The sequence below is a fragment of the Falco cherrug genome, chromosome 14 (genome assembly GCF_023634085.1).
Source record: "Falco cherrug isolate bFalChe1 chromosome 14, bFalChe1.pri, whole genome shotgun sequence".
NCBI lineage: Eukaryota > Metazoa > Chordata > Aves > Falconiformes > Falconidae > Falco > Falco cherrug.
In genome coordinates this window covers 22,073,427-22,097,991 of record NC_073710.1, presented here as the reverse complement: position 1 = coordinate 22,097,991, position 24,565 = coordinate 22,073,427, and the positions used below count along the sequence as shown (strand labels likewise).

At 44.2% G+C, this 24,565-nt stretch overlaps 1 protein-coding gene across 4 annotated transcripts in view; it reads right to left on the bottom strand.

The window, feature by feature from the left end:
* The window catches only part of NFAT5 (nuclear factor of activated T cells 5), a 75,751-nt gene extending 52,940 nt beyond the window's left edge, over positions 1 to 22,811 (bottom strand). For 2 of the 4 annotated variants that reach the window (XM_055726396.1, XM_055726397.1), the window contains exon 1: positions 22,446 to 22,811. In XM_055726396.1, coding sequence (XP_055582371.1) covers positions 22,446 to 22,518 — 73 coding nt within the window. In that variant the 5' untranslated portion in view covers positions 22,519 to 22,811. The remainder of the gene's footprint in view (positions 1 to 22,445) is intronic. The other 2 variants (XM_055726394.1, XM_055726395.1) reach the window with 1 other exon arrangement.
* Between the last annotated feature and the right edge of the window lie 1,754 nt (positions 22,812 to 24,565).

Sequence of the window (24,565 nt, the reverse complement as noted above, 5' to 3'; positions counted from 1 at the left end):
GAAGCCTCAGATGCCGCTGAACGAGAAAGGTGGCCAATACTTTACCTCTATACTGACTCACGGCTGGTGGCAAATGCCCCGTGGGGAGGGTTACAGCAATGGAAGAAGAGCAATTGGCAACACAGAGGTAAACCCATCTGGGCTGCTGCATTATGGCAGGGTGCTCGGGTGGAGAACCTGGTTGTAAAAATGCATCATATAGATGCTCATGTACCCAAGAGTGGAGCTACTCAAGAACATTTAAACAATCAGCAGATAGATAAAGCAGCCAAGATTGAAGTGGCTCAAGTAGATCTGGATTTGCAACATAAAGGTGAAATATTTATAGCTCTGATTCCCCTCCCTATGTGTCCCCTCCCAACTCCTTGTGCCCCTCCAGCCTTTTTGCTAGCAAGGCCTGAGGAACTGAAAAGTCTCACATCAAAGCCAAAACACAGCATCATACCAGCTCCTAGGAAGATAATAAAGTCCATCCCAGCTGAAACCAGAACAACGTTGAACATATATACATACATTTTTCATTCCTTTCTGCTGTCTCTCAAGAAATCCTCTTTGAAGAGAGAGTTACTCATCACCATAATTCCGTCATGACTCATAAGATATCTGGTGTTGAATACAAAGCCTCATTTCCAAAGGCTGAGTTATTAGGTAAGAGTGAGTGTTTCTCTTCAGGTTAGTTATTGGAGGTGTTTTTTGTTTAAGAAATTTATTTTTAACTCTCAATCATCATGAAGGTTCTGTCAAGTTTGCTGCTTTAAAGAGATACTCAGATCCAAAACTCCCACAGCGTATTTTTTTCCTCAGGGAGCACATACATTTTAACAGAAATCCACAACAAGCACAATTATAATCTTTGTGAATAATTCTAACAACGTGACAAAGAGGAGGAAGGAAAGAAAAGTCAGCATTAGAACTGAAGCACATTCCCAAAGATCACAAGACTATTAAGAGCAAATATTTAATTTCATGCTTCATTGATAAAAGACCGAACTACTTGAAACATGGTCTAAAACATGACACCTGGCTTTTATGCTGATGCACTTGGAATACCACACCTAAAACTGAAGATGAGCCCTACACTTGGAAGAACAGCTGGCATTAGCCTTGACAGCTGTAAATACAAGAGGACAGAGCTAGCTGTTAGGATGGAAGGGAACACAGCTACGAGGCACAGCCTAAGAGAACACAGGTGTGGTGGAAGAGGAGAACAAACAGCACCATGAAGGTCCAAAACAGACAGCCCAGCCCCAGCCACCACCAATACCTCCTCAGGCCTGGAAAAGCTGGGGAAGTGATCTTCCCCTGTCCTCTTGTGGCTCCCCATAACCTACCTCCCTTCCCAGCAGTGTGGAAACGCTGCATAAGAAAAGTCCCAAACAGGAGCGAGGGGAAAACATGGGAGGTCTACTGGGGAACACGAGGAAGAAAAAAGATCAAAACCATGGGATTACGGCAGCACAGGAAAGGCATTGACCTGTTGGAGTGGGTCCAGAGGAGGCCACAAAATGGTCCGAGGGCTGGAGCACAGGCTGAGACAGCTGAGGAGAGTCTGAGAGTTGGGGTTGTCCAGCCGGGACAGGAAAAGGCTCTGGGGAGACCTTATAATGACCTTTCAATACTTAAAGAGGGCTTTTAAGGAAGATGGGGACAGACTTTTCAGTAGGGCCTGCAGTGACAGGACAAGGGGTCATGGTTTTAAATCAAAAGAGAGGGGATTCAGACTAGATAAGGAAGACATTTTTTACAACAAGGGTGGTGAAACACTGGAACAGGTTTGACCAGAGAGGCTGCGGATACCCCATCACTGCAAGTGTTCAAGGCCAGGCAGGACAGGGCTCCGAGCAAGCTGATCTAGTGGAAGGTGTCCTGGCCCATGACATGGGGGCTGGACTAGATGACTTTTAAAGCTCCCTTCCAACCCAAACCGTTCTATAAACACATGACAGAAGTTTAAAGTCAAATCCAAGCTTTAAAAAAATCAAGCAACACAAAACAAATCAAAACAAAACCCCAACCCTCTCCTGGCTTGTCTTCAGAACAGATGTAGTTTCATAGTCTAAACCACATCTCTAGAGAGCTAGATTACTAGGGAAGCTATCGTTCCAAGCTTCTCTGAGGAATCTGAAATTGTTTTGGTACCCTTAAGAAAGTTTACTGCAACAAACCTGCTCTACCCAAATCAGACTTCAAATGAAACTTTGTGTTTTCACTTAAACACAGGCCAATGTTTATATATGCTGCACTATAAATAGCATTAAAGCAAAAACTGACAGATTCCAGAAAGATTAGAATTGTTGCAAGGAAACTAATTCTTCCCCAGAGGATATAGTTTCCATCCACGCCTGATACTCTATTTAAATAGCTAAAGCTCCATCCCCTATTCATCAGTTCACCTCTACCACTATGTTTTACATACGTGTGCACACACCCACAAACACAAAGTACATGAAATTTTCTGCTAAAATTTTATGTTTATTCATGTGGAAAACACCCACAAAAAAGAAAAGGCTGTTACGTAAATGTAGTATTACATTTGAAGGCAAAAATAAAAATTCGGCATATTACATATTTCTATCTGATTAGCAAGAAAAAAAGATATAGACAGAATTCCTGTTTTCAGCAGCCACTGTGTTGAATCAATGAGTCACATTTCAGCCAGCCAACACAACAGCACAAAGTGTCTTGTAACTTACTGCCGATTTCAAATCCTCTCGATAAATAGATTAGTTGATCTCAAGTGTCTGGGGGTTTTTTTGCTAGAAGTAGCTCCATTTGTACCCAGCACCTCCCCTAAACATATTTTCTTTCTCCAAATAGGAAGAGAGGAACATGCATTTCAGGATTACTATTATGAAATATAAACAAGATCAACACACAAACAAAATAACAAATCACTTATGATCAGCCAAGAGTCACACACACTCATTTCCACATACAAACTTTCACCTGCATTCATGTCATCAGTTATTACACATCCTGTTTACAACAGAGTTCCGAGTCTTGTATCTTTCCTCAAAATGCCCTAACTAGATGAGCCCGAGCTTTGCAAATTCTACTACTGAAATCCAGGACACACGGGGACAGGCAGATTTACAAAAAGTATTTTAAGTGTCAAATTTCTTCAACCACCCTTTATCCGATTATCCTGCTCCTATAATCTCTCATCTGAGATCAGCTGCTTGTAACTTTGATCTTCCTGCCAGTTATACTGACAGTTCAGAAAATTATATTTCACATGGCTTTATTGACCAGAACAGCACCCAACATCAGGTCAATATCCAACAACACAAAATTTTAGATCTGAGAAAGGCAAGATTTTGTTATGTACTTCTTGAAACTGCACAAAACATTCAGAATTGAAATATTAATGAAAAATAATCAAGTAATATGACACTGGACTTGCTTGTTATTGCAGCACATCAACAACAATGTATCCAAGCCAAATAATAAGCATGCCAGTACACTCGGCTATCAGTGGGAACCGAGCCAGCATCCAGTCCCAGGCGAAAGGTATTCACCGCCGCTTTTCCCAAAGAACTGCAAAAGCAGCAACACATCCAGAAGATACACTAAAGGAAATACGACACTGCTAGAAGGGATGCTCACCTCGTATAAACTGCTACGCACAAGTGAAATCAGTTCAATTTACGTTAAAAGAACTGAACAAAACCTATCTGTGAAAGGGCTGGATACGTTACCATGAGTCTGAACAAAAATATATTCTTGGGTCAACATGTACCTGGATCAGTCCCAGCAGCTGGTGACAGGAGCTCTGTCTGAGGGAGAGAGTGGAGAGGCCTTGGAATGATTTAGCAAAATAACTCCAAGAAGGTAGGAAAGAGTGGGTGAAGCTGATCAGATGATATTACAGTGGAAGTGCAAAGAGCTGGTGGTTCATGATGGCAAACTGAAATTTGTAAGCGCTCTTTTTCTTCTTATTTTACTCACTGCACCTTAGTGCACGCACACACGTTGTCCCTTTTGTAAGAATGTTTTTAGGTTTCTAAACACAGACTAACCAGGCTAAATAACAGGCATCTGGGCTTACAGCAAAATTCAAGTGCTCCAGCCTTCCCCCATCACCACCAACAGAAAACACTATACTGAAATTTTTAAACCATTCTCATCACCACAGTATCAAAGGACCTTTTAGAAGCACAACATGCCTTGTGACCAGCAACATTAGATTCCTCCTTACTAAATAGTAAACTGTGATTCTATTTAAACTTTATTCTTAGGAACATAGCAGTTAAGCTTATGAAAGAAAAGGGAACACAACTTAACAGAACTGCTTCCTGCTTGGGAGTGCTAAGACAACTGTGAGAAGTCACTGGAGCTTTGGACATGTCCCAAAGAAAGCTCCGCTTTTTCCAAAGCATTCATATTCTCACCAGGGAGAGTGCTCTCCCTCGTAACGAAAAAGGAGAATTCTCATTTCAGATAACCTCTTATGGTCAGAACACAAGCCGCTTTCAAGTAAAAGGTGTCCTGCTAAATAACACAAGTGTAATGCTGAAATGGAGACAGATGCTGTCACTTCAAGAAGACAGAAGGCAGAAAAAGAAAGAGAAGTACTTTCCCCATTACAGCTGATGAAATTAGTTGCAAATAATTAGTTCAGCTGTAATGCAGCAAACCAAGTACACACAGATCCAGTATTCCACCACATGCAGCACTTGCAGAACTTTTCTGCAGCTACCTACCTTTAATGAATCTTGAACGATGTTTTGGTTGCATCTACATAGGAATTTCAGCTATACAGATTAAGAACTGCGATTTCTAGTAATTTAGTGCCTCTAACTCGCACTGTGCTAGGACTGGTTCATGATGTTACAGAAGAACTTGTCTGTTCCCAAACTTTTGTGAGGCTTTCCTAGCCTACCAGTAAATTTAATTGAGAACCTTCTGGTTGGTTGACCAAAGATCTTTTAACTCAGCACTCGGTGACACTGGGAGCACAGAAGATATGGAAAACAGCAGAAGATACCCATTTCCAATGTTTAAATGCAACAGCAGGCTCATCCATGAGGAATGCGTACATCCTCATTTTGCCAGTACCACCAAATGCCTTAAACGTTATGGAATGCTCTTTAGATGTACCAGCGATGTCCCTACCCTTTGCTATTCTGTACCAAAAGCAAAGCCACGCCACTCAGAACTTCCACACGTGGAAGCCGTGTTATGAACTTGATGGAGAACTTTGCCCTAACCTACTAGCAAATGAGGCCATAACTAACATAGCGGGAGACAGATATCAACATCTGAAAAGGTCATCTACTCCAGACTGCTACAGCTCCACAGAATTCTGCTATAGAATTAAAAGAGCAATATGCAATAAAATAGCTGTTTCTGCTTTCTAGGCATGTAATTCCCTCTCCTGCCTGTTTGGTTTGTGTTTTTTTTTCCCCCTTAAGTAATCAATTTAAATTCAGTAGAATAACCAGTTAAACTTGAAATAGCGGGGAAATGTTGGCAGGTTATTTTTGACAACACATAGTTAAGAACACAAAAAAAGCAACCCAGGAAAGTATTGCTTTTGCCTTTAGCTGAAGCCATCCTTCCACTGCATGTAATAGCCTGTAAATCCATTTCTAATCACAATGTGGAAAATCCCCTTTTTTTTTTTCCCTACAGTTTTCCTCTTAATAACAAAGATGTCAGACATCATTTAACCTCGCTGCAGCTCCAGCTCCTACTTCAACGCCACTTCTCCATGTTGTCACCCAGGCCCAGCCTGGAGGTCACTGAAAAACAGCCCCAGCTCTCCCCCAGCCCACCTGTCTGTCTGTTCTGCCACAGCGGTCTGTCCCGGTGACTTCACCTCCTCTAATTCGGGGGGCTTCTTGAGCAGCACCCATTTTATCCTCACCCCCAGGCTAAAAGGTAATGGCATCCTTCCTGTTCAAAAGGCAATCATGCAGGAGCGTGCAATCAGTAAATGGGTGATGATGAGAACCAGCCAAATTGTTTGCAGCAGAAGCAGAGACATTTTCCATTTGCAGCTGGCATTTCTTGCCTTTAAGAGTAGGCACATCCTGGAATCCCTTACCACTTCTATGACCTCATGAACAGCAGCAAAGTTAATCCTTGTCTTTTAATAAGCTCCCTGCACTGAATGGCTGCCCATTTGATCCACACTGATACTAGGCTCCTCAACATTTTTTAATACCCGTACAGATTTGGCTGCTTCTTCCAAAGCCATTTCCTTGCTGCAGCACATGACAGTCACACCAGAGATTAGACAAAACCTTGGTGTACTCTTCTAATCAGCTGGCAGCATCCAAGCAGAAATCTCTTCTAATGATGTACTCTAAGCTGATCAAAAAAACAAGCAAGCAAACAGGCAAAGAGACTTGTTTATATGGAACTAAAATTAAAAAACAATTAGAAATACATGAACCTGCAAGCAGCCTCTCCTACACAGGGGGTAGGCGAGAAAAGAAAAGCAGAGCACACATGCTCAGCAAATTACAGAAACTCTATAAAGGAAAAAAAATGGTGTCTATACTCCACCGTAAGCCCAGCTAAGCATACAAACACCGGTTCAGAGTACCCATACAGACACGTACAAAGATTCTATTACGCTAATCAGTTCACGTTAAGACACAGTTTTGGGCTAAACCTGTATTTGCAGAGTTCCAAATGTCAACTAAGGGCCTGACTGTCACTCCTCACTCCAAACCTAGCTGCATTTTAACAAAACCGTACCTGCAGTCAGTTTTGCAGGTAAGAGATCCTAAAACCAAAATATACTTGAAAAGTCTAGGCCTCTGAATCTGCCAGAAGACCTTGTGGTTGGTTTGGGGTTTTTATCCTGAAGTTCTGTTCTACTCAGAAGTCCAGTGTCTATGATAAATATAGTTTAGCGGTTGAATTCTTCCACCACAACAGCTTAGTTCACAAAGAGGGTTTGTTTCGGTTTTGGTTGTTGGGTTTTGATTTTGTTGGGGTTTGTTTGTTTGTTGTGTGTTTTGTTTGGGTTTTGGGGGTTTTTTGGGGTTTTTGGTTGTGTGGGGTTGTTGGTTTTTTTTTTGGGGGGGGGCTGTGCAGCGGAAACGGGGGGTGCTAGCTCTAAATATTCAACATCTAACCAATGTCTTGCTTCACTGCATAATGTGAGTGCCATGTTACCCTCATGGATTTTTCTGTATACAAAAGCTTGGGTGTGGGAATACTTTGAAGCAAACTATTTTGCCTGTCAGGAAGAACCTGTAGGAGCCAGCTGATGAGCCCTCTGGTTCTTAGTCCTCCCCTCAGCTCCTTCTGTACATACACCAAAGACAAACAGGTTCACCTGCAGATCCCAGAAAAAGCATTTACTGAACAAGTTTGGTTATTACAGCACAGAGAATAGACGATACGTTTCAGAAGGCTTAGGCCACCCCCAAGTATAACAGGCATTGGAACCAATTCAGAAACTCCACATTTCATGGCACAGTGACTGCTCTCATTACACCTAGGCTAAGCTGGGAGAAGTAACATCAGGATCCTATGGAGTAAATTTTGCTCTTTTGACTCAGAGTTAGCAAGATGAAACATTACTACAGCTACATTGAGAATACACACCTATACTTTTGTGCAAATGATACAGAATTTGTAGCTAGCCAGTGGAATATTTAAAGAATTGCTGTTCCATGAGATGGCACGCAGATAAGGGGCAGCGATCAGGAACAGGGACTGCACAGATGGGAAGCCAAAGCAGGATAACGAGGACTCAGTAAGAAGCTCAACAGAGGAAGCTTTGAGACTCTGAGAAAGGCAACTAGAAGAAAGAGCGCCTGGTGCATAAAAACAGAACAGAAACAGGCTGAGATAGGCAAGGGCCAGATGAATCTGTGACCACTAAAGTACTTTCTACTCCGGTGTGGTGGTTTTGTTGTTGGGGTTTTGGGCTTGGGTTTTTTCCCCTTTCATTTTTGTTTGGTTGGTTGGCTTTTTTGGGTACTCCACAGGAGATCCAAACTCTCACTCATACAAGTGAGAATCACCCATAACAACTGCAGACAGTGGCAGCTCTGCTTAAGGTACAGCAGAGATTTTATAAGTTAGAAAAAAGATTTGATAGAAGTAAAGAATAGACAACATAGAGTAAATCAGCTTTTGTTCTGTACCTGTCAAAAGAGGATTTATATTACAAACTATCAGAGTTTCTGTATTTCCCAACATTTTTGCAACTTCAGTAGACTTAAAAATAGGCTTGCTTAGCAGCAGTGAAATTGAGGCAAACAGCCCTGGAGAAAGATTTAACTTGGCATCCAGAGCAAGAAGGGAAGACCCTGCTTCAGCACACGTAAGAACAGATAAAACACAGCAACCGTGCAAAGAATCATAGAATCATTTAGGTTAGAAGAGACCTCTAAGATCATCAAGTCCAACCATAAACCTAACACTGCCAAGTCCTACTAAAGCATAAAGATACCTGTCGCATAACTGCATGGCAAAAGCTGAAGAGCAAGAAAAGGCCTGTACTCAGTGAAGTTGAGCAAAAGGACACCATACACTCCTTAGCAGTCTTGATGCAAACACTTTAAAACATTTTACAAAGCTGTCAGTCTGATTACTCCTATTTTTTGCAGAAACTGATTGCGGGCGGGAAGAACGTCACTTCTTGTGCTGCCCAGCCAGCAGCAGGATACAATCGAGTTTGTCCTACCCAGTGCTCAATCCACTAGGTAACACTAAAACAATGCTTTCATTTCACATCTTTGATTACGTCTTGGGATAATGGGATTAAACATAGGACTCGGTGCAAATTGATGGTGTAACCTAAAACAGGTGAAGACTACTTCCATCTGTTCCTGTAGACATTAATGTATTCTGAGTAAGTTCCCCAGCACTACCTGGAGCACTATTTTTCACCCAGCTCTCAAATGAAGGTACGTCAGCAAGACACTTGCTATGCTTCCTGACATTGTACTGGTGCTTTCATTTCAGTATCACCTCTAAAGAGAGGACAGTGGAAACAAACTACAGAGTACTATTCCCTCCCTCTTTACCTACCACGCTATATTCAGAGTATCTGTAGACGGTAAAGTAAAAGACTGGAAGCAAGTCTTCCCGCCAGTGCTCCCGTTATTGTCAATACTGGCAGACCTATATTGCTGCTACAGCAACAGTGGCAGGTTTTCAAAGAAACTGCAGTGTATACAAGGATGTTTTACACAGCCAAACAGAAAATCTTCCTTCCAGTTCCCCCTGGCTTCAGACAAAAGAAGCAAACCCTAAATCAACATGATTCATGAGCACATAGGGAAAGGCAGATGTCACAGTTCTGCCTGCACTAGACAACTTCATGATTAAAAAGTATCTTGGTGCAGCCCCACTCTGAAGAATCAGCAGAGAATCTGAGCGCTCCGTGTTGATGATGTAGCACTGGGCACTGCAAAAACCAAATCTCGCCTGCAAGTGCTGCTCCTCCAATACTGAAATGTACATTATAATATGTTAGTGAAGAAGAGAGAAGAGTTTGCTGGAAGACAGCCACTTCATTTTTAAAGAAAGATGATCAGTAATATATTATTAACTACCAAAGTCATTACAATTTTATCACAATCATAATATCATTATTTCTTGTACTTAAAAATGAACGCCAGAAGTTGCTTCTTGCATTTTTTTAAAGCACAAGTGTTAGTACCAAAAAAATATAGTATTAAAAAGGTAATTTTGCAAGCAATTCATAACTGAACAAAAATCAGTTACTGCAGTATTCCACTAACCTTCAGAGAAGCTGTTAATCTCAATATTCAGGATTCTGCACAGCAGGGTAGGGTTGAGAAATTAATCCTTTTAAAGTTGAATTTCAACAACTGACAAAGGCATGTGTTAGCTGAATTCTATTTATGGCGTTCATCCAAATATCAAATAAAGCTTTCCTGGCTGTGTTTCAGTCATCCCCATTCACAGCTCAAAGAGTACTTTTATAAATGTAGACAGGCAGTATAAATCCTGTGTCTTGTTTGCATCCAATTTTACACATCTCAGAAATAGAGAACAACATTATTTAGCAATTGTCACTTCAAGAAATGGACCAGTAATGACTTACTGAAAAGTCTTATCCTATGCAGTTGTAAACTCCAGACAAAAACCCAAAAACTCAAAAGAGACTACTAAAACATCAGTGGACAAACAGGGCACTGCTCCGCTAAACAGTTAAAACACTCCAGCAACATATTTGAAAGGCTTTATCACATAACAGGAGTAGTATTTAAGGATACACATTTCTCTCGAACAACCCAAAATGGGGGCAGGGGTGGAGATCCCAATCCCTTCACAATACCTTAAGTATTAAAGAAGAAATAAATCCAACGTTGCCATGTTTTAATCTTCCAGCATGCAGGAAATAGATCTAAGCTTATGTTTGGAAAGAATCCAAACATGAAAGGTATGAAAATTCAATTAAGGAATTCAAACCTCATTTTGCCATATAACACTGTTCTATAGGGTCGTTATGGCATTTCTTTATTTGTGATTCTGCACTGAACTGACTTTTAAGGATAGCTGGGTTTCTCCCCATCTTCGCATTCTGTCACTACAAAGACTTCATTTCTCAAATGCTCAAAGAAACCCAAATACAGTATCACCAAAGAATATCAATAGCAGCTATTTATCAACCACTTCAAAACACCATTATTGGTTCAAAATCAAAGTTCACCAGAAACACAGAGGTAATTCAGCTGCTCCAGCCAGCGGAGCTAGCTCCTTTGGTGCAAAGCACCATTCAAATTCAGAGGCAAATTCAGAAGTCCCCCCAACCCTCAATTTGCTATTGTCTCACAACAACAGTTCTCAGCCTTGGCAGGTTTGCACCTTTTTTTCCAAAGACTTATTTTTGCCATCTCTTACATTTGCTGTAGGACAAGAAATGTAACACCAGCATATGGGCATTTTTTTCTTTTGAGGCTATACTATGATATTTGACATGAAGAACAAGAGTGTACAGGTATTCACACAGAGTTAATACATTGCAGTCACCTCTTGGGTTCATATTTTATTATAATCCTGAGCATCAAGTTCATGAGGCTTGACATGCCCTAGTAACTCCTAGCATGATGTCCAGCTCCTTGAGCCCACAAGCCATCTTCACGCCTCCCTCCTTTTACTCATCCCAGTAAGATACTGACAATAAAAAGTATCTTCTTTCATCCTCCCCAAAACTGAGAAATATTTATGCTTCCTACCGTCATTTTGGTTTCTACTTAGAATTCAATTACTATGTTTGGTGATAAACTTAATTTTTAAAAACAAACACGAAGTAATGTTTAACAAACAATACTCCTTGGCACAGTTAAAAGAAAGCTCTGCTGAAAGCCTGACATCTGTAACACCGCTCCTAATAAACTGACTAACCAGGTACACAAAAGTGACATGTTGTGTGAAAGTGATGGAGCTCAAGGCTCTTGTATCTCACCAGTTTCTCTCCAATATTGCAAGATCCCAGATTAGGAGGTAAAACCACATCAATATTAAAAAAAAAGCCACTGAAAATAATGAGACAGCCTGGATGCTTCACACGCATCTCATACAGTCAGAAGGCATCTCGGAGCATGGCACACAAATCCCAGGTTGCCCGCTCAGCTTTCTGTCACCTTTAGCGCTAACAGCAGCTATGATGAACACGCTCGCGCCGGAAATTGGAAGAAAGGTTATAAATAAATTTTTTAGTGAGCCTGAACGGTACAGTGTTATGGACAGCATTTGCTCAAAGTAAGCTTTCATCAAGCACAAGGTGCTACAGTTCCATCTCAAGCCCTGCACCTACAAGCCCTTCATTCTTCCCGACAAGCAGTGCTGCCGATACACACCAAGCCTCCCGGGCTGCAGGTAAAGCTAGAGGCAGCTAAGGAGGTGCGTGTTCAACCACACGCAAGCCTGCACAATAAATACTGCACCTGGACACCTGGAAGGAATTCCTCAAGGAAATAAAGATGCAAGTTTTTTGTAAAAACAGGTTTTGAAACTTAATAGTTTCAAATATGTTCGCACATGACTCTCAAGAGAGAAGTGGGAACCTAAGCCAACCATTTAACAGCAAAAGGTGGATAAAAGATCCCTTTCTGTACTACAGAGCTAAGACCCCAATGGAATCGGAGAGACAGCAACGAAAGAATCTCTGCTATAACTGCTCTGGAACTGCCAAGTTACATAAAACTTAAGGATGGTTGTTAACAAATCAAACTAAATATTGATTAGCCCACATCTTTCCTCTGATAGCAGCCAACTATAAGGAAAGGTTCACAAGAACCAGTACATTTAAAATATTTCTATTAGAAGACTTTCCAAATTCTGAGAATTGGCTACAGACTCCCTAGTTTGCAGGCCTCCCTAAATAGATATAACCTCTACAAATCTAACAACTTCTTGAACCATTTATCTTTTTACCACCCAAAATACCTGACAATTGTTTCCACAATTAAAGGTAGGAGAGGAGAAAAAAAAAAAAAAAGAAGAAGAAGAAGAAGAAGAAAAAAACCCCTGTCTTATTTTAAATTGCTGCCTGGTCAGTGAATTGGGTATCTCATCTCTGAAGTCACGAAAAATAATAAATAAGCATGGCCTAGTTATCAACAGTATACCTTTCACAGCTTTTGTACTCCCCTCTCCCCTTCATTCAAACCTTCTTCAGTTTGGTATCTACAGTTAAGCTGTGTATACAGTTAACACCTTGTATATGCTGAAGCTTGACACTGATTCAAGGAAAGGCAATATAATGGAAGATGAGTCCACTGAGGGTCGGAGCTCCTGGAGATAACTGGCAAGCATGCAGATAAAGATCGTATCTGCATGGTTACAGCATACCTGACAAAAGTTTCTGAGAATTCCAGCATCCATCACCTAAGACTATCCCACCTCACCCCCCAATAAACTGAGCTATTATAGTCTGCTATGGCCAGCTTCTCAAGAGTCATATGCTATTATACTTAAAGATCTCTCCAGCTCAATTAAGTTGTCTTTCCTTACTGGACTTCTGGGGGGTGTGAAACTTGTACTCAAGAGTTTCTTAAACAGGTAACTAGTATCACACTCTATGAAGTGTTTCAAAGGCCCAGAGTACTTCAGCTGTCTTTCCTCTACATCTGAAAACTCAATTCAGTAAAAACAAAGCCTGTAGGCTCCTTGGCTCAGGTGCAGAAAGGTAGTAGTCCTCCTAAATGAATTATTTTGCTGTTGTGTTAATATATTGAAGTACCTGCATGGCAAGGAGTATATATATTATAATCCTTTCCTTGCTACCACACCTCCAAAAGCACCTTTTTTACTTAAGTGGCAGCAAATAACTTAACTGAATTACTGAAGCTTAAACCGAATGCTTTCAGGCCACAAAATAAGAAACCAAATTATTTCCCCATCTGATGAAAGAGCAACTCCATTCCAGGTGCAGTTCAAGTTTCAAGGCGAGGCAGATGGCCCTGCCTACAATTCAAATGCCCTAAAAGAAAAACAAAGATTTATTCCCAAATGAAATCTGCAGATGGGCTAAGAGTGGGCTGACCACTCATACAAATACACTTACAGACTAGAGATGATGGTATCACTAACAAACGCAGAGAAGAGTTTAAAACTGCTGAACGTGCCGAGCACATTTGGAGCACAGAACTCCAGGAATGCCCAGAAAGTCACTTTCAAAGCTCTTGATAAACAAGTGTAAGCCCCTTTCTTAATGGAGCAACGTGGCAGTCGTATTTCCCAGGAGGCTTTGAACCTGGTAGATACCCCTCAGCAAAACCAATAAGCTACAAAATCTCAGTGCAAAGGAAAATAAACTGGTATATTCAAGAGGAAAAACCTGCCTTCATGCCCCAGTAAGAAAAGGACTGCAACGTAACACTACTGATTTCACAGACGGCCCAACAACAGTAAAAGCTGTTCAGAATTCACAGAGATGCATTTAGGGCCCCAAAGATGAAGGGCATCTTTCACACCAGGGAGAGGCTGAGAGAGCTGGGACTGTTCAGCCTGGACAAGAACAGGCTCAGAGGGATCTTATCCATGTGTAGAAACACCTGATGGGAGGGAGTGAGAGGCTCTTTTCAGCAGAGCCCAGTGACAGGACAAGAGGCAACGGGCACCAACTGAAACACATTAAACTCCATCTTAATTACCTTAACCATGAAGGTAGCCAAACAGAGGCATGGCTTGCCCAGAGAGCTTGAGGAGTCTCCATCCATGAAGACAGTCAAAACCCAACTGGACACAGTCCCAGGAAAACTGCTCTAGCTGGTGCAGCTTGAGCAGGGGGTGGGGGGTGGATTAGATGATCTCAAGAGGACCCGGCCAACCTCAGCAGCTGTGTGACTAAAAGCTGGCACTGCCTCCAGCAGTAATCACCCTGCTCTCCTCTCCCAGCCCCTGCACAACTGGGATATCTGGTTGTTTTCAGAAGTTTAACCTCAATCACATTCCTGTGGTCCGTCGCATTTACTTACAAGATATAACCAGGACTATTAGGAACTGTAATTATAAGTTCCTCAGTAAGTCTGCTTTAATAGGAACATATATTCCAAGCTAAGCCACCTTTCTGCCCCCACCAAGAAACAAAAACATACTCAGATATTTTAAAGACTAAGAGACCTCCTCATTCCTGACACTAAACTGAAAAGAGAGTAAACTTTAAACGGAAGACAAGAAATATTTCTTTACCACACAACTGGACTGTGGAATTTCTTGCTGAATCCGAAAACTAATTAAGAGTCAAAAAAGAATTGAATAAGATTCTAAATAGTCCTGTTACAGCCCAGTTAAGCATATGCATGCATACATATGAAGGGGCACTCACAACATGCGAATGATGAAACACATATTAATAGTGGTACTCATGTTACTCAAACGTATAGATGTGCAGGGCTGCTTGGCATGAGCTTTGCTACAGCCTGCAGCTCCGATGGCACTGTTGCCATCAACACTCTCCAAGGAGAGACATGGAAGGAAGAGAAACATAATTTTAACAGAGGCAGACAGTCACAACTCGCACCTTCCTGCCCCACTTAACTGACAGTGGTCCTGCAAGCTGCTTCGTAAATAGTCACATTAGTAGGTCACGTTCCCCTATGCACAAGAAAACAGAAACTGTCATAGTTAATAGAAGCTACTGAACTCTGCAGCTTATTGTTTTCCAATCACTCTGTAGTGCTACTATCAAAACTTACAGATTCTTCTGCTGAGTGAATCCATACAAAAAAAGGGGGGGAAAAATCAGGCCTCTAGACAATGAGAGACTGAAACAACTGGCTGGTAATGTCAGTTTTTCTGAACGGGAGCAGAACCCCAGCATTTGAAAACTTCTTATTACTATCTTCAAACCTCTTTCTTTTCTATATGCTTCATCTTGCCTGGACATTAATAGGAACTGTTATCCATCTTTTCGTTTGCCAGACAGCCTGAACTTTACCGCAACTCAAATCTGCTTTCAGTATCACAACTTTGAATTACCTTAGGATATTGCATTATCTTATAAACTTTGTAAGGTGACCCAAAATTCTTTCTAATGATTTACAAAGCAACTGTAAAACCTTTGCAACTACTGGAAGGACAAGTAATCAAGGGGAATTGGGGAACGATTTTTCTGAGCCTATTTATGTAAATAGTGAAAACATTCCTCTTAGACTGGTGCAGTGATATTCACCACACAGATCACACGGAACTATACCGAGTCAATAACATAATGTAACTGATTGTTGAGCATTTACACTTCAAACACTGCTAAAGCACTGCATACTTTTGGAAACAGCAGTTACTTAAGATTTTACTATGTGCCCATTAGAATCTGCTATTACAACACAGTTCAAAGTTAGAGCTGAGAGTTCATTTCAGTCAGTTCCTAAAATAATTGCTGTACTTGCTGATGAGAAAGCCAAAACTTGTCTGAATATTCAACCTCATCAGTTTACTCTTTACATAAATGATAACAAACATGATAAACTGCAGAGACACGACCACATACCTTACTTCACCTGTACTTCGGCCACTCATCAATTCCTGCTAGGGTTTACCAGCGTACTTAAACTCCAAAAATAGTTCAGGCCGTTGCCTTTTTGTACAAAAGAAAGCAATACTTCTCTTTCATTTTCTCTAACTCAAAAGAAATACATTCCCACATGAAACTAAGTAATCTGTGTACCACTGAAAAAAAATCAGATCACAGCTCCAAATTGACAATAATTTTTAGTTAGCAGACCCCAAAAGGTAACTCTGCTGTTGAAAACTTATAAAAAAAATATCAGACACTTTACAAAAATTGAAAAATCTTAATGTACAATCTGGTTTCTACTTCTTGACTATACTGAACAGCAGTATCCTATGGATTCACCTTATGAGCAGCTGTAACAGATTTCAAATATGCAGATCCTGAACTAACTGAAGCACAAGTACTCGACTCCTAATATTTTCATATTCTAAAGATTCTCAGCTATTACAGTATGTGTCAAAACTGCACAAAGAACCTTCCAGAACAAAACAAAGTATAAGAGATGCCAAATGGCATAACCTCACATCAAAGAAGAATATGATGAGCCAAAAAAATAAAAGACATACTAAGGTGGGCAGAAATAAAGTATTGGGAAGGAGCGTCTTCCTCTAAATCATAATCACAATCAGAAATGCCCACACAATAACTTTCAAACAGTTTTCCAACCTCTAGGTCCCTGAGAACCCCCCAACATTGCTGAATTGAAAGACAACATAACATACACATTTGCCTTTGCAAGTGGAAGAGGTCTGAAGCCAACACATGCGACCACAGGGAACCACATATTCATGGCCTGCAGGCTTCAACAGCAGTCCTGGCTGGGAAAGCATGAGAGCCCATTTGCTCGTGGAACAGATCGCTGCAAACATGCTACATCAACACCCGTAATGCTTATGCTGAGATCTCGCTAAATCAAGTCAAATTCAAGCTCCTCACTGCAATTTTCAAATCCTTCCATGGGACTGAAATATATTCTCTCCAATTACGATTTCTTTGAATATCTAAATTTAAATGGGACAAGAGAATTCGACAACGTATGGAGAGTCTCTAACAGAAAAATATCTACAACTTTCATAGAACTACATAAAGTATCCAAATCGAGCAAAACTGACAGCGAAAAAATCCAACTCGCTTTGGAACTAAAGAAAAAGCTTATTTAATTCCTCTTAATTTCCCCTACTCTGTGATCCACACCACACATTTATACTCTGATGCAAACAGGCAAGCATTGGAGAACCTAAGGCAGGAACAGTCTCCCACCCCGCCATCCACACATCCTGCCCGGCTTCCCGACCTCCAGAAACAGGTTCCCTCACCAACCCCCAAGAAACCAGCCCAGGCAGGAAGCCTGGCTTTCCTGGACTCGGCACACGAGCACAGGCACAGCAAATGCAACACAGGGCACAACGTGAGGAGCATTTCTTTCTGTGGCAGAGCCATTTAGCAGTTCTACCTCATCTGCTGCATCCCCCACCATTTAATCCCAATCCTTGACACCCCCTTTCTTGTCTTGACACCACTACTTGTGCAGCTGCAACAAGACCGGGGAGCAGAACAATGTTAGAAAATCCTAATAAAAGTAAAATATACTCATTCTAGATTGGTTTCCCAATCCCATTCATCTTGCAACCACAAAAAACAACTGTGCTGGCACAATTCAGAGAGCAGGGCATGGATGAGAACAGACAGCAGGGAAAAGGGTCTGTTTAAACATATATGTCACTGGAATATTCAAATTAGCATGTGGAAAGCTGTGAATTCAAAATCCTCCCCCCTACCCCCAGCACCACACATAATCATCTTGCAGCAACATATTCCATGGTTTTATTTTTAAAGCAAATCAACTAGTAAGATTGAAAGTAGAAACAGTCATTTACAAGGCTGACACAGAATTTAAGGAACTTTGGTAGAATCCATTTCAGTTGACTTAAGTCAGACTGTCCCGGGGGCAGCTGGAAGAGCTGCAGCAGACGGATGTATGCAATCCATACCTCAGTAACACTCAGCACTGCTTGTCCAGCACAGCACCCTCTATGAGCAACAAAAAGCAGAGCTAAGAATCATTACAAAAAGAACCAAGTATTATTTCTATTCCTACAAACTGCTAGTACTAGTTCTAACGTTCTAAATTAAAAGCAGGCTCTTACTATTTTTATAAAGCATCTGTTCCATCCCTCTTTGATAATTCAGTCACTGTCTAACTAGAGTTATCCCTTAGATCATGGAATGAAAAAAAGTTTGGGGGGCAGCAGAGGGAGATCACCAAAAACCATGTATTGTATCAACAAGTCTCAGTAAATGCAAGTAGATTACCACCATTTAACACTTAAGCATGGAGGAAAATTGAGTTTTGACTATATGACATTTTTAGGGCAAAAGAGCTATTTAGGAGACTACTAACATTTTTCTTGTTGCTTCCAGTTCCAAAAAGTCTCATAGTATTACAGTTCCTCAGCTACATAAAGCAAAACCGGGGCCAGGGGGTGAATAAAAGTTCTGATTGTACTTGCCGCAGTGCAAAAATGCAACTTTATTAGTACACACATATTACTTTGTAATTGTTCAGAATGAATGATTAGCTAAATTAATCACACATTTAATCAATTCAGATTTAGTACCTGACATTTGATGAACTGCTTTAATCACAGTTTTTCCCCTCTGCCTGTTGACAATGAATAGTTGACTTTGCTATATTTGAATGTTACATATGATATTCAACCATGCAACAACTAGCCTCAAGGTTTTAGGTTTTACGCTCCAGTTGATTTTTCTACTACATTACTAATTTGTATGCACATTTGGGCTGTTTTATCTCAAAAAGGACAGTACATTATGTAAAGATGGGAATTAAACCTATTACATTCTCAACATTTTCAGCATTCAAAAATGCATACATTTTTTTGTATCTCTATTATCCTCCTGTTAGGAGATACCATCCTTCTGCAACGGCTGCAAAACGTATGCCTTTTTTTAATATCAATCCTACAGAAAAAGACAGGTTTTAGTCCTTAGCGCAGCTCAGTTCCTCAGGACCTGTGGGACGAGCTTCAGAAACAGGCCTTGGAATCAACACTTTTTTTTTTTTTTTTTTTTTTTTAACAGCCATAACCAATCCTATTCCAGAGGCCTGCAGCTGAAGTACAGCTTCACTATCCTTTTAAGCCAATATAAGCTGGCACTGCTGCTGGAAGAAATAGTCCCACCCTTCCCACTGCGCGTTTTCACATGTCCTTTCCTTGAGTCAGCACAAGCCATTCACGAAGACCCACAGCAAACATGACCAGGATACTCACCTAGTTAAAAATCAACATTTCTCTTCCCTTTTTCCTTTTTGTTGTTGGGGGGCAGGGTGAGAAGGAATAAGGGAGAAGCTGAGTTAATTTTAACATGATCAATCCAGTTCACTGCATGGCCACGTAAGTGTTGGCATGAGCAGAGCAGCAAGGAAAAGAGGGGACAAGACGGCTTTAACCCAGCAAATGGGAATTCATACTGGCTGAAACTGCTCGTGACATCACACTTCCAAGAGTAAAAACTGCAAGGTAAAGTATTTACATACTCAAAGAAAAATACTCTCTTTCCCAAGCTACGCATAAATGAAGAGTAACTCAAACAAATTATCAGATCAGATTTTAAATTAACAACTCTCCCTTTGTCCATACTGCCATTTCACCTTCGGTTTGTGTGCTTTTGGAAGTTTTGCTTAACATTTTCAAAGGAAATATGAAAACAAATAGCTTAACTGAAATGCTCATGCAAGCCAGAGAATGGGCCAGACTATACCGTAAAAAATTGCACTAGCATAAGCTACAGCTTGATTCACCGAGTTTGCAAATATAACTTCACTTTTAAGAGCAGGCGAGTGTATTTCAATCAATCCACTAGACTCTTCCACTGTAATTTCAATAAACTCAAATTTGTCCGTTAGAAAGCCCCAGTTACTCCCGAGACCACCCCAATTTTACAGCTTCTCTCACCTTCATAATCTATTTCCGAAACATCACAGTGATCATCATCAACAAAGTTACAAGACCGGTATCATTAAACCGCAACCATCCCGATGCACACGCAGGAATGCAATTCAGAGGAAAAGTTACTGGCCCCAATTCAATCTGTGAGTTGGATTCCAAACTGCAGGGTAACTGCGCTTCTAAAAGGAGAGCAGTTATGAGAGGCTACATGCTCCTAACACACCCTCATTGCAAATGCGTATTTGTGGCTTTCTGACTGTGTTCAGACCTTTCCTTTTATCTCATCAGTTGTATTCATGCTCTGATCCAGAGCATTTGTCCACAGGATAAGTTTATCTGTATCTATCTAGGAAAAAAAAAAAAAGGCACACTGAAGTGTATTCTGATGAATCAGATAACCACTAATACCTTTTCCTAAATCCAACTAAAAATCGTACCTGCGCACCTCACAGCATAGAGGATCACTTCATTATTCATTCTGGAAAAGAATATTCCTTTGTTCTAAATCTTAATTTAAATTAGAATTACATTTCAACTCAACATTTCCTTGATCTTTTATTGTGACACAATATGAAAAGCAAACCTCGCTCCAACCTCTTTAGAACCATTCACTGCTTTATACACCTCTATCATATGCCATCTCATTTGCATCAAGCAGCTCACTCACTATGACCACTCCGAAGCATCAAACATCCTTCTCTATATTTTTTATAGCTCTGAAGCCACATCAACACCACCGAAAGAAAAAAAATACACCCTTGATTAATCAATTTGAGATCCTTTTCCTACCTGAAACACTCAACCATTTCATTAAAGATAAAAAACCTCAGAATTCACAGCAAGATAGGCGAGTTCAAAAGTTCTGTTCAATTAAGCACGAGCCCTTGAAGAAATTTTGCAACTTATACAGAACCTTTTTATTTTAGATGTTTTACAAATTTACTCTAACAGTGCACACTTTTCAAATTTCCAGTACAATAAATTATAACTTTGATGGGGTTTTATCACCTGTGGTTTTTAACTGGAATGCCCTGTTCTCAAAATACTCTTTCCCTTCTACTGTCCTCACTAAGCTGAAGCCATCTAGAATACATATGGGTTAGATAACAGGGGAGCCTTAAACCTCTGTAGTAAAATCTATAACAAAAATTTACAAACTATTATACGCTGGTGATAACTTTAACATCTCTAAACAGCAAGGCAATGGCATAGAGCAGTTTGAGCGCTTTTAAAGATGTGCTTTGATTCATTAAAGCCTTTTCACTTCTTATAGCTTCACCGCTTAGGACACACAACTCGAGAGTTAATGAGTGTATTAAAACTGGTTCCCAAAATTCCAAAAAAATGTAATCTTTCCTGTCACAGCATTACACCCTGATGAGCTACCTTCCCTTCAGGGTAATAAATGGCTTTCCATTTCTTTTGTCACAGCCCCCCAGCCAGATCCCCCTGCCAGCTGCGCTGCGGGCAGACCCGTTCCACGAACTACCGGTAGCGACTCCGTAAGTCTCTGGAGCAGGAGAGGGGTCAGGGACTCCTGCAGCGCGGGACGCTCCTCCCGATGCTCGCACCCGCCTTAGCGGGCACTTGTCAAAACTGAATTTCAGATATTATGAAAATAGCCGCCGGTTCGTTTACTTTCCACATTCCCTGCATTCCCTCCCGGCCCCGCTCGCCACGTCCCGGTGATGCCGCGTCACCCCCGCTCCCCCCTCGACCCCCGGGCGGGGCTGGCTCCCAGCGATGCCGACCTCCCGCCTCCCCCCCGGTACCGGGACCCACCGACCCACCGCCCCGCGGCCAAGCGGCACCCCACTTTTCCGTTTTTTTTGCCACTTTCTAACCCAAACCGGGACGTTCACGTCCCCTCCGTCCCCCCGAAACCCTTCTCCGAGGAACCCGACGAGCCGCTCCCGGGAGATGCCGGGCGCCCCGTTACTCCGCGCTCCCGCCTGCCGGCCCAAGCGGCCGCCCCCGCGGACGGCACCGGCGCTCGGCCCCCATCCCTGCAGATGCGCGGCCGAACCGTGAAGTAAACAGGGCGACCCGCGGGGCCGCGGCCGCATTCCCGGCCCCGCACCGGCGGGCGGAAGGGGGGAGCCCCCCGCCGCAGTGCCGCTCCCGCGGGGGCCGCCGCCGGGCCCCCGGGCGCAGGAACCTGTCGGGGACACATTCTTGAGGCCGCGGCGGCCGGGCCAGGAATGCGGCCGGGGGAGCCGGGCTCAGCCCCAGAGCGGGCGGCGGGGCCCCTCACGGCGGGGCGCCAGCGGCCCGAGCATCCCGGCGCGGCCCGCAGGCCGCGGGGGGGGGGGGGGGGGGGGGGGGGGGGGGGGGGGGGGGGATACGCTCGGGGCGGGTGAAGCTCCCCGGCGGCCCCGGGAGGATGAGGGGGAAGGGGGGGGGCGGCCCGACGCGCGGGCCCGGGCGGCAGAGCCGGCCGTTAGCGATGGTTAACGGCGCGGGCACGGCGGCCCCCCCCGCGGCCCCGCCTCCCGGCCCGGTGCCACACTCACCCTTGGAGTAGAGGGACTTGGGGGACTCGAGGTCGAGGTCGGCGCTGAGCAGAGAGATGAAGTCCGAGGGCATCGCAGCTCCGCGGCCCGGCAGGGGCGAGGGGGGGCGGCGGGAGGAGGGGGCCGGGCCGGGAGGGGGGGGCTGCTGCCTCCGCCGCCCCGGGCTGGGGAGGGGAGACACCGGCAGGCGGGAGCGCGGCGCTCCGCACGTCGGTGGCCGCGAATCGGACCGGGTCGGGCCAGGCCGGGGGCTCCGCTCGCCGTCGGGACCGGGCACCGCCACCCGCCGCCGCTGACAGGAACCGGCTGCTGCCAACGGAACGCGCCCGACCGCCCCCTCCGTTACCGCTCTGCGCCTGCGCGGCCGCCGGGGGAGGGGGGCGCGCACAAGGAACTCGGCGCCGCCGGCCCGCGCATGCGCCCCGGCGGGGCGGGGAGACGCGGCCTGGAACAGCCCCGGGCGGGCCGCGCGCGCCTGCGCTGCCGCCGCCGGCGCCACAGCGCGCATGCGGGAGGGCGGGGGCCGCGCCGGAAGCGCCGCCGCGGCGGCGGGGGGCGCGGAAGCGTCTAGAAGGGGGCGGGGGGGGGGCCCTGAGGGGAGTGGGGCGGCCGTGGGCGTGAGGCGACGGGCGGTTCGGGGGGGCCGGGCCGGGGGTTTCGAGGCCCCTCGGGCTGTCCCCACAGCGCGGCCGCGGGGAGGGGCCCGGCGGGGGGCTGGGGGCAGCGGGCCTGGCCGCTCCCGCCGCTGCGGCCTGGCCCCGGTGCCCTGCTGCCCAAGGGCCCGCCGCCTGGGCTGTCGGTTTACATTGGCCCCCGTTGATCCGTGTTGCCCTAGATGAAGGAGCGGGTATTTCTGAGCAGGCAAAGTGAGAGTGTGGGAAGGGTGGCAGCGGCATGTTTTAATCAAGGGACGCTCTGGGAGAGCAGGCGCCCCACGTATGGGTGGCGTGGGGACGCGATACTGAACGGCTCAGGAGGCAAGAGGAGCTGGGGAGCCCCCTTCTGTGACTAAGAAGGGGGAAGAGTTAAGGAAAGGTTACTCACACTGATAGAAAATTACTTTTCCAAGGTGATGAAAACATACTTTGGAAATGGGGAAGGGTCGGAAAGCCAGAGGGCTTGCTGTGTGAGTGGATGGAGGTGCCAGGCAAATGCTTAAGCTGTGAAAAATGGAGGAGGAAGTAGCTGTGAACAGCTGATACGTTCCTCCGGCTCGGCACAGGGTCGGGTTTCCCTGCAGGTACTGTGGTCACCAAAAAGTTGGCTCCTGTCCCTCCCGCAGCTGGCTCCTGTGCCACTCTGCTCTCTGATCCCGGTGAAATCACTCCAGATTCCCTTGGCAGCTTCCAGAAACTCTGCACCCCCCCAGCCAGGACCACAGCGCATGGGAGGGTTTCCTTGAACATAATCCACTGCCAGATGCCTGCCAGTCAGTTGGCTGCCATGGGGCAGCCTCCCCAGTGTCTTCACCACACATCTAACCATGCTCCTTCACTCATGGCACTGTTGCTTTGGTGCTTGGAGCGTCGGGGTTTCATTCCGCTGTGCTACCCGCACAAGCGGGGCGCCGAGATGATGCCTGTGGAGCCAGCATGGCATGCACGTGGTGTCCCAGTTTCACAGCCCCGCAGAAGAATGATGGCAACTGTGTGCTAACGCATTTGGCTTTATTTGAAGTTGGATATCTCTTTCATCCCAGACATACTGCTTTAATCCCCTGGAGCTGTGCTGGCTTTTTCCCTCCTCTGCCTGACTTCACTGTCATTTGTGGTGCTTTGAGAGGGCACGGCGCTCGAACCATGGAGTACGTCTATGGATTTCAGCACTGTCTAAGCGCTCATTTGTATCTAGAATCTCACAATCTTTTCTGTCACCACCTACCCTATGGTATCTCTTATTTATGCCGCTCTCCTGGATTCGCCTATTACAGTTTTGCACCAACTTATGCTTTGTGTGTAAGGGTTTGCCCAGCAAGGCGTTTTTTTCCATGTTTTCCTTAAGCAGTCACCTTGCCGCCTGCTAAAGGCAGCCAGTGTGTGCCCTGGGAGTGGGGAACGTGTCCCACTGTGCAGAGGCCGTCACACCGGGGCCGGGCCTCGTGACCAGCCACCTGCCTGAGG